General features: G+C 32.8%; 1 protein-coding gene across 1 annotated transcript; it reads left to right on the top strand.

Annotated features, from left to right (window-relative positions):
- The first annotated feature begins 3434 nt into the window (after window positions 1–3434).
- Window positions 3435–8678, top strand: LOC143044524 (insulin-like growth factor-binding protein 4). The gene is made up of 3 exons (XM_076216585.1): window positions 3435–3764; window positions 7712–7849; window positions 8625–8678. Coding segments are annotated over exons 1-3 (348 nt in total). The 5' UTR covers window positions 3435–3555; the 3' UTR covers window positions 8626–8678.
- The last annotated feature ends 3030 nt before the right edge of the window (window positions 8679–11708 follow it).

The following is an 11708-nucleotide window of genomic DNA, read 5'->3' as shown; positions in this document are numbered from 1 at the left end:
AAAGAAATCTTGTAAGTTTCATGATATTTGACTTTTGCATAACGAACAAACTTGTCCATTATCGGAACCGTAACGAGTTTATCTCTATATAACGTAGATTGCTATCATGAACAGGACGTCCTTTCACCTTCCTTACCACTATGGGAATCCGTCCAGATACTTTCGTCGTTTAGTGCATTGTATTACGTGATCTCTTTCTAATACACATAATTCACAACAGTAATGTACATTAAAGTAGTATCAAGCATAATTGTTGATCTAATACATTTCTTTAACATGATAAGTAGGGATTCAAACGTACCACGGCCAAACAACTTTTAAAGATATTCACTGTTTTACTCTCTTGTGAAAAGTTATATCAAACTAAAATGTGTCAGCCTTAATTCAATACTTTTTTTTTTAGTTTCGGCAGCTGTAAATTTAAACTTATTCAAAATGGATGACTTCAGACTTCAATACTATTAGAGTGCACATTGCCTCCAACCCCTTAATGTTGCATGGAAAAGGCATTAAAAAAATAATAGGAATGTGTAGGGAACATATATATCACACACCCCCCCCCCCCCCAAAAAAAAAAATGAAACGTATACTATTTTGGTAATTCATTTAATACTGTAAAACTTACAACTAGACTAAAATTTCACAAACGAATAATATACAGGATACTGAAAAAAGTTAAAAAGATGGAAAACATATAGTTATCATGCAATAAAGTGGGGCAATTTTTTTAATTGTAATGTAAAAAGTCAAATTACAAAAATACTGAACTTCGAGGAAAATTCAAAACGGAAAGTCCGTTAATCAAAAGGCAAAATCCAAAGCTCTTTTGGGAGTTTTTGTTTGTAACCTTGATTTGTGATATTAATCAATTGATGAAAATTCAATATCGATTGATAAAGGCAACAGAAGTATACCGGTGTCCTAAAGACAAATTACTTTTGTGTAAATTTAAAGAGTGCATATATATTTATTATTTTAGATGTACCTTTATGGGTACTTTTTTTTAATTTGGTTGCTTAGAACTTGACATAAATCGCGTGTAGAAATGAAATATGTATTTTCAAATAAGTTTATTTGTCTTTAATAAATATTAAAACTTTCTATGCACAACTTTTGCCTCTCTGAATATAGAATAGCCTGTTTTTCAAATAAACGTGGAAAATTAAAAGTCTAATTGAATACTTATCAACCTTTTTAATCAGTTCGCATTTTCCTGACATGTGATATTCGAAGTCATCTGCTCTAGAAAAATGTCTTTAACATCAGATGCTTAGCCATGCGACAGACATTGTCAAATTAGGCGTAATGTCTTTAAGCTATGGTTGTAAAATCTTGTTTAGAAACTGTCTTTGAAATTGAAAATGAAATTGTGCGATTAATGGTAAGTCTTGCTAATGACAATTATATAGCCATCGTTTATAGAAGTACGCAGAATTCCCAATTTATTTTCTACATTGCAAATTTTTCTTTCAAATATGCTTGATTTTCAGATTAATCTGGCTCTAAATCATACGTCTGTTGTTGGAATTCTTATTGCAAATTTTGATGTCCAAGCTAAAAGTAATAATTGTATTCTTAAATACACAAGTGTAAATAAGGCATACATTTTCTTATTACTGTTACCCTGAAAATGGGGATAGCTTTAAATGTATTGCATCAAGATAGAATTTCGGATTTAGTCAAAACAAAAAAAAATAATCCTTGAAGTCAACATCAGCAAGACTGGTGTTTATACTAAACCATGTGGTGTAAAAAAAATCCAATAATTTCTTGCACCCAACTTCCTTTCCCCAAATTGAAAACCAAACAAATATGACGATATAACAAAAAGCAGCTAGCTAGTCATTGACAAGGTTCTTCATATGGGGCAGCAACATGAACTCGTTTAATTAATTCGTAAGGTATCATGTCTTCTAGAAAACATTGGCCACGATACTGAAATAAGATACCATTAGTACCAAAAATGGTGAAAACACATTGTCTTATTATAGGAATGTATTAGTAAGTGTTGTGTAGATGCATTTGAAATTATTGTGTAAAACAAAACACTCTTCAAAGTGTCTCAGCTATGACATGAGGTGATAGTGACATTATTATACTTTCTCCTTGTATATTTTGGAAAAATGAGATCATATCTTCAAATGAAGCTTGATATTTAATTTCAAGATGCTCTGATTCATTGTTCCTCCTTACAAATGTTACTGGAAATTTCATTTTACGGATAGAGGAAACTCAGTTGATTCTTCCTTTTGAGCATGGGTATAAATAGAATCATATTCAAAACAGTGTCGCTGTGGCCATTGATTGACGACCTTAATTTATCCCATTGACTGGGGCAAATTAGGTGAACGTTTGTCTGTAACGACCGCTGCTCACTATGTACTTGTTAAAGACACTTAAACTGTGGGGTCACAAAAGGTTCTCAACACCTAAATAAAGTAATTAGAAAAACTAATCAGGAATAACACGATGTTTTGATTTGTATCAATAATATAAATCAAAACATAAAGTTATTCCTGAATAATTTTTCGAATTATTTTAATATTAAAGGCGTTAAGAACCTTTGGTGACCCACAGTTTGAGTTCTATAATAAGTAAGTAGTGAGCAGTGGTCGTTACAGACAAACGTTCACATAATCTTCCCCAGTCAATGGGATAATTTAAGTTTGTCAATCAATGGCCACAGCTACACTGTTTTGAATATGATTCTAAAGAAAGTGATACATTACAGACCAATATTTAATACTAGTATAGATCCATAATACTTTTTTTCGAATTGAAGATGCTAACAGATTCTCAATTATTAATGTGTGTATGTTCAATAATTCACTTTAGAGTAAACAGTTTGCTTTGAGAAGGTGTTTTTTTCTAATGGTTAATATACTTGGAATGCATGCTGTAAATGAGTCTAACACTTTTTGTAATTTTTTAATGCAAATTTACGACATGACACGTTCGAATGACTAATTAACCATAAAATCGAAACATAGCGAAAGCTCGCGAATGAGTAATTTCTAACAAATACGTATTCCTTACATCTACTTCATTTTAATTTTGATGATTAGTTGTCTCATTGGCAATCATACCACATCTCCTTACTTTATATAGATGGTAGATGTATGCATGAAATATTTGCCACTGGAAATTATAGTATTCATTGAAATTCCACTTGTCTTAAGGTTAAACGATATAACTGTGTGCAATGTAACTATCGAGAATAATATATCCGTAGGTAAATGTTAATGTCACAGACAGGTCATACACCACGCACGTGTTTTTTTTTTGTTGTCATCCCTGCAAAACAAAATTTATTATTCAAATTTGAATTTTACGTAATCTATCTGTATCAAATCAATGCGGTGAATGTTTGTCTGTAATAAATGATAAGACTTTAAATGATCTATTGCACCAAAAGATTTGATGAACTTTACACTTTTAAACAACTGGTATATATTACCGAGCACACATATTAGACGGCCTTACACTTAGGACCGTGCAGTATTTATTACTGAGCACAAATATTAGACAGGGTTTCACATAGAACCGTGCAGCATTATGTCGAAATTAATAGTGACAGCAACTGTTTTGATTTTATCCATGATTCATATATCAATAGTTTATGGCGCTTCCTTACCGTGTGCCAATTGTGCCAGTGTTCAATGCGGTCCGAGGCCACAGGGGTGTGAATTGGGCAAACTTCCATGTGGATGTTGTTATGTATGCGCACACAATGTTGGAGAAATTTGTGAAGCATTTGCACCAAGGTATTTTATGTGGATTACAAGTATAACGTATGTAGATGGATAATTTAGAATGCACATGCGGATTAGATATTGTCCCTCGATCTGATTCAATGAAAACTTTGTTTGCAATGCACTTTTTGTAGAAAAACGGCTTTGAAATGGAAACAATTGATTTTCGTTAATTTTCAATAATAATCATTTCTATGATAACCCGAAATCTTTTTTACGTGTTAATTTGATTTTTTTAAATCTTTTATCTTTAAAAACAGTTATAAAAACGAAACCAACACTTTATAAATTTCAAGCGTCTACAGCGCTTTTCTGGAATTTAATTTACCTTCATCAAGAACGCTTACATCCAAAAATTTAAAAATCGAAAATGTATAATAGTCAACCTTGCCTGAGGGAGTTAAAACCTTCAACTTCAAAATTCATTTAGGGGCAATTTTAGAAAGGTTTGTTATAAATGATGTCAGTATCGAAGTACTGATACTGAGCTGATGATACCCTCGGTGACTGATAGTCTACCAGCAGAGGTATCGAGCCAGTGCTGCAAAAATGAAAACAGCACATTAAAAATTTCATGCGTCCGAAGAGTTTTCTTTATTTACCTTCATCCTCAGTAACCATGGTCTATTGTTTTAAATGTTCTGTTCAGTACGGTTGATCCTATAAATATGTCCGCAAATTGTGTTTTTTTTTCAAAAAAAATAAATATTACTGTCATCCGAAATACACTGACTATGCATAAGAATTATCTATCTTTCCTTGATTATACGTTAATATTCTCATGATTTATCAATGGTAAATCTCTATATTTTCTACTGTCTTTTTGGGGTTATCAAAAGTACCACTCAGCTTTACACAACGTTTTTGAGCATGGTGTCATATTATTACGAAAGGGTTTTGTATCATTTGGATAATTTTCTAAATTAATCATGTTAAAACTGTTTCTTAAAGTCAGAAGTGATTATTTCTCACATAATAACAATGCAATATTTGTTGACCAATAATTGATTTATATATTTCAACCCTTTTTGTCTAGTCCTCCGAGTGAATCAAAATTATATGGAAATGCATAATCCTTAAACTCAACTAAATTGTTGTGAGACTAAACAGTTTGCTTCGTTGTTTTAACGATTTTTTTATCAAATGTTTGAATAGCTATATTTGAATTTGCTCTTTAAAGATTTGTTTCTCATAAACATAACCTTCTAGTCTGCGACATTGTTGCAATATTTAATGCAGCCACTTGTTTTATTTTTGTTTTTATTTTTTTCATGATGATATTTTTTTCAAACAAAAACAATACATAATTCATTCACTTAAATACATGTAGATGATACAATGTCTTTAAGTTCAAAAAGGTACAACAAAATTAAATTTAAATCCGAATTTTCAGGACTATAAATATTTTAAAAATATAACCAAATACCATTTTAACAATAAATTTGAGAAATTCTTATTCATTCAAATCAAGCATTCAAATCAAGAATATAAAAATATAAAAAAGGTCTATGACATTTATGCATGTGGTGATAAAGATCATTTGTTAAATTGAAAGAAGCATCCCTGAAAGCATTTTGCTGAAAAATGGCCAGAAATATTTCAGCGTTCAAGTACATGCAGTAGTCAGTATTGTTGCGTTGGTTGCAATTATATACAAATATATCATGCTTACAAGGGGTATTTGCCAAAAATACCGGTTGAGAGGTACAAATTTCCAGAGCCGTTAGGCGAGGGAAATTTGATTACCTCGAAACCGGTATTTTTAGCAAATACCCCTTGTAAGCATGATATAATTGTTTAATTCCACCGAATGTTCCACCTCAGAAAGTTTATTATAATCAGGTATCATATGAAATTTCGACTTGAATGTATAATTTTTGTATACACTGCACTGTGCTATTTGCACAGTCAAATTGCATTGACCGTATAATCATTTCTTATATATGTTTTTATGTACAGTCACTGACTGTATATATATCTCCCTTTTTATGATAATAAGCTGGTTCTCGGCTGACTACTACACTTTGCTCATCAGTTTCAGTGAAGCGTAATACAAGTGGATTCCAGTTTTATGTGACCGGTTGACAATTCGTTTTCGTTGAGTTTTATTTATGACGTCATTCCCGGAATTTTTACGTCATTTGGTCCAAATTCAATAATGATGCTTTTTATCCTAAATATTTCATCTGGAACCATATATTTAGAATGACCATGAATTAGTCATATTAGAATAGAAATAATTCATTGAGTTATTTTTAGACATGGTATTCCCCATCTGTCATGGTATTTGCTAGGGTATTGGGCAGAGAAAAGAAAATCTCAATATATAGAAATTGGTGAAAAATACCATGGTTCTCATCCAATCAAAATACAGCATTTTTACATAAGGTGGAATTTGATTGAAATGATCATACCCTACTTAGGAATAAACTTTTTATAAAACTATTTCGAAAAACTATGGACTTATACCCCAGAAATAGATTATCTTGTATTAAGTAAACCCTTTCAGATTTTTTGTCCTCAATTCTCTTCAACTTCATACTTTATTTGGTCATTTTAACTTTTATTTTATTCGAGCGTTATACCTGCTTCAGTCTTTTTAAGATGAAATGCACATGTGGCGTACGCAATTTCAATCCTGGTATCTGTGGTGGGTTTCTTTACACCAATTTGATGCAATTGCTGGTGGAGGTTTCATCACATATGGTATCACAAAAGCCAGTAGTCAGCACTTCTGTGTTGATATGAATTCTCATTGATCTGTTTATAAAATTGATTTTTGTTCGAGTACTTGATATTTTCTACCCTAGGAATAGATTACCATAGCTTATGGCAAAACCTTTTTGGAATTATGGGGCCGCAATGCCCGTTAACTTCGTGCTTTATTTGTTTGTTTTTTTGTTGTTTTTTTTTAACTGTTTTAAATCGAGCGTCCCTGATGAGTCTTTTGGAGACGAAACTCTTGTTTGGCATTCACAATTTTTATTCTGGTATCTATTATGAGTTTATTTTGAATAATATTGTGATTTAAACATTAACCTACTTTGTCGTGCATATAGGGTTAAACAAATTAGTTTCTAGCTGTAATAAATGTGTAGGCTGGACCGATAATCATATAAAGGAATAAAAGTCCGAGGGACTTTAATTTTGTGTAAAGGTTATGAGTCAGTGGCATTTCTTTCTTGCAATTTAAATGTTCTTTGAGCTCCATGATTCCTTTCAGGTGCATTGCGCATAAACATATAATAATGAAATCTACATTTAGAATGATTCTATATAGTGTTTACCATTACGGCAGTAGTATTTGCAACCAAGGTCGTACAGAGACATGCATACATCCATGTCATTTGAACTCTGGTATATAGCTTTCTCATTGGCAATCATATCACCTCTCCTTCTTTTTTTTAACAAAGGTCAATTTCGATTTTTCCCATATGTATCTTTTATCGTTGTCGAGTTATAAACCTGTAAGTAGCAAAATATGATAGAGTCTTGTTCGTGCAAGTACTTGATAACACTTTGGGTGAATCTGGTCAAATATAAATATATTGTTTTGGGGTCCATATTTGAAAATATCATTTTCATGCAGGAAAAAAACGGTTTGCTGTCATCTGACTTTCTCTTATCGACAAAGCTAATGACGCGGAATGCACTAAAACTAGAAAAGAGAAGCAAAAACAAGTAAATGAAAACTATGTCTATGAAGGTTGCAATCTGTTTGTATTTTTTGCTTGTTTGTACAACATTCATCAGCTGAGAATTAAAAAAATAATGTAAAGGTAAAATGGTCCTTATTGAAACTTTGACTTCTATGAGACATTTAAGTTATCTAGAGAGAGTATTTATCCAATGAGGTACATGTATATAGAAGTACCCATTTGCTTCTTTCGTATGGTTTTGTTTTAAAATTTATACACTAGTAACACATTAACTAAGAGCCCCTATTCCATCTTTAACAGTTGTGCCACAGGTTTGAAATGTCTGACCCCAGCTGGACTTTATGACGGTCGTCCACCATGGTATCTCCCATACTTCAAAGGTGTTTGTGTTACTGACCCATCGCTTCAACTGGTACCAACATCACGCACACAGCATTGGTATGTTTTAATTTTAAGTTGTTTATATTTCTGTACAGTATAATATCTTAAAGGTAACCAAATTGGCGTGGCTTCCATATTGGTTGGCTGAGAAAAAGTACGCTTTCATCTTAACGGTAATCAAATTGGGGTGGTTTCTATATTGATTGGCTGAGATTGGCTGAGAACAGTACACTTCCATCTTAAAGATAAACAAATTGAAGGGGTCTACATTTGACTGATGGGAGAACGCTTCCATTTCTATTTTAATAAATATGCTTAATTAATGACTGGAAAATATAAAAAAAAATGAAAATGAATATGTACAAAAATAAAACGGATGCTATAGTAAAAAGAATGTCGATGTTTTTTTCGTATTGCTATTTATCATTATAGAAGGGCACAATTTCCCACTGCATGTATGGTTATTATACTACATGATGCTAACATCACCAATCTGTAGGTTTTATATAATTACAAAATTGAACTGTATCAACTTGAAAACATATTATCTCACTCAATGTTGTCAGTTGTCGTACACCGAGACATCGAGTCACGTTTCAAGTCAATGCCTCAACACTATGATACATTACTTGACGACTATATAACGTATAATCTAACAGCCAGAATTATAGAATTCTTCAAATCATGAACAGTTTTTAAAATTTTATCTCTTCTCATGCTTAAAACAGTTTTTCTTAATTGCATACATAAAAGAGAGAATAGTTATACATGCACCTGTTTGACCGGAAAGAAGTAATCGGTTATTACTAATTGCATTTTTATTTTATTTCAGAAAACAGATTTGTATGAAAGACTTGGCAATTTGTTGAAATATCTATTCAACCAGCACATTTTTTTTATATTCATTTAATTCGACTTTATCACCTATATACATCTGTCGATCACAAACAGAATTGTTACTTTTAATTTCGATAATGACTTTACAGTTTGTCTTTTTTTCTCACAAAGAAAACAGAATTAGCAGAATTAAAAAACACCCACCCCTGAAGAAGAAAAAACCCAACAACCTTTAGAATACAGAATACCAACAACCTTTAGAATACAGAAACCTAACAACCTTTAGAACTTTAGCATAAAGCAACCCAACAACCTTTAGAATACAGAAACCCAACAACCTTTAGAATACAGAAACCCATCATCCTTTAAAATACAGAAACCCAACAAAGGAGGACGAAAGATACCAAAGGGACAGTCAAACTCATAAATCTAAAGCAAACTGACAACGCCATGGCTAAAAATGAAAAAGACAAACAAACAACAGCACACATGACACAACATAGAAAACTAAAGAATAAACAACACGAACCCCACCAAAAAACTAGGGGTGATCTCAGGTGCTCCGAAGGGTTAGCAGATCCTGCTCCACATGTGGCACCCGTCGTGTTGCTTATGTGATAATAAATCCGGTAAATAGTCTAATTCTGTAGGTCACATTCATGAAAGGGAAGGGAATTGTAGTTACGACGTAAGGAACATATCCGATATCATTTGTGAAACGGTTATTCCATAACGGTCAACCAACTTGTGATGGCGTCCGTAAAATTTACGAAAGGATGATTTCAACTTCACCATTTGGAACTCTTGGTTTAATAGCTTCCTTGTGAGCAGCAATCCTCTATCAAGAAAATCATGATAGGAAATGCAAGCACGGGAATATCGTATCAATTGGGATATATATACCCCGTATGCAGGTGCTGCTGGAATGTTGCTACTTAGAAATGGAAAGTTCACAATTGGAAAGCTGAAGTCATCTCTTTTGTCGTAAAGTTTTGTTTTCAACCGACCCTCATTGTCAATTTCTAGATGTAAGTCAAGATATGAGGCCGACTTAACTGTATCTGTGGTATCCTTTATCTCTAGCTCGATGGGATAGATGCGTCCACATAGTCACCAAATTTTTAATTATTTAGAATACAGAAACAAATGCAAGGACAATATCTTATAACTAGAGGCTCTAAAGAGTCTGTGTCGCTCACCTTGGTCTATGTGAATATCAAACAAATGAAGCAGATGGATTCATGACAAAATTGTGTTTTGGTGATGGTGATGTCTTTGTACATCTTACTTTACTGAACTATCTTGCTTACAATTATCTCTATCTATAATGAACTTGGCCCAGTAGTTTCAGTGGAAAATGTTAGTTATAAGCCAAAATCTACATTTCACCCCTATGTTATATTTTTAGCCATGGCGGCCATCTTGGTTGGTTGGCCGGGTCACCGGACACAATTTTTCAACTAGATACCCCAATAATGATTGTGGCCAAGTTTGGTTTAATTTTGCCTAGTAGTTTCAGAGGAGAAGATTTTTGTAAAAGATAGCTAAGATTTACGAAAAATGGTTAAAAATTGACTATAAAGGCAATAACTCCTAAAGGAACCAACAGACCATTTTGGTCTTGTTGACTTATTTGTAGATCTTACTTTGCTGAACATTTTTGCTGTTTACAGTTTATCTCTATCTATAATAATATTCAAGATAATAACCAAAAACAGCAAAATTTCCTTAAAATTACCAATTCAGGGGCAGCAACCTATCAACAGGTTGTCCAATTCATCTCAAAATTTCAGGGCAGATAGATCTTGACCTGATAAACAATTTTACCCCGATGTCAGATTTGCTCGAAATGCTTTGGTTTTTGAGTGATAAGCCAAAAACTGCATTTTACCCCTATGTTCTATTTTTAGCCATGGCGGCCATCTTGGTTAGTTGGCCGGGTCACCGGAGACAATTTTTAAACTAGATACCCCAATCATGATTGTGGCCAAGTTTGGTTTAATTTGGCCTAGTAGTTTCAGAGGAGAAGATTTTTGTAAAGGATGACTAAGATTTACGAAAAATGGTTAACAAGAGTGCACACGCTGAAATGTCTCGCCTTCTATACTAATCATTAATATTATGTTGATAGTCCTAAGTATAAAGCTAAGCTTTATTACAACTGTCACATAAACTTAACATTAACCAAGATAACTAAACAAAGATCAATGAACATTGAAAATCAGGTCAAGGTCAGATGAACCATGCCAAGCAGACATGTTCAGCTAACAATGCTTCTATACAACATATATAGTTGACCCATTACTTATAGTTTAAGAACTAGAGGCTCTAAAGAGCCTGTGTCGCTCACCTTGGTCTATGTGAATATTAAACAAAGGAAGCAGATGGATTCATGACAAAATTGTGTTTTGGTGATGGTGATGTGTTTGTACATCTTACTTTACTTAACATTCTTGCTGCTTACAATTATCTCTATCTATAATGAACTTGGCCCAGTAGTTTCAGTGGAAAATGTTAGTTAAAATTTACAAATTTTATGAAAATTGTTAAAAATTGACTATAAAGGACGATAACTCCTTAGGGGTCAATTGACCATTTCCGTCATGTTGACTTATTTGTAAATCTTACTTTGCTTAACATTATTGATGTTTACAGTTTATCTCTATCTATAATAATATTCAAGATAATAACCAAAAACAGCAAAATTTCCTTAAAATTACCAATTCAGGGGCAGCAACCCAACAACAGGTTTTCAGATTCATCTGAAAATTTCAGGGCAGATAGATCTTGACCTGATAAACAATTTTACTCCATTGTCAGGTTTGCTCTAAAGGCTGCGGTTTCAGAGTTATAAGCCAAAATCTACATTTCACCCCTATGTTCTATTTTTAGCTATGGTGGCCATCTTGGTTGGTTGGCCAGGTCACCGGACACAATTTTTAAACTAAATACCCCAATGATGATTGTGGCCAAGTTTGGTTTAATTTGGCCCAGTAGTTTCAGAGGAGAAGATTTTTGTAAAAGATAACTAAGATTTACGAAAAATGGTTAAAAATTGACTATAAAGGGCAATAACTCC

Source organism: Mytilus galloprovincialis, chromosome 1, assembly GCF_965363235.1.
Source record: "Mytilus galloprovincialis chromosome 1, xbMytGall1.hap1.1, whole genome shotgun sequence".
Lineage (NCBI taxonomy): Eukaryota > Metazoa > Mollusca > Bivalvia > Mytilida > Mytilidae > Mytilus > Mytilus galloprovincialis.
Note: the sequence above shows the minus strand (reverse complement) of the source record. Positions and strands in the feature narration are given on the sequence as shown.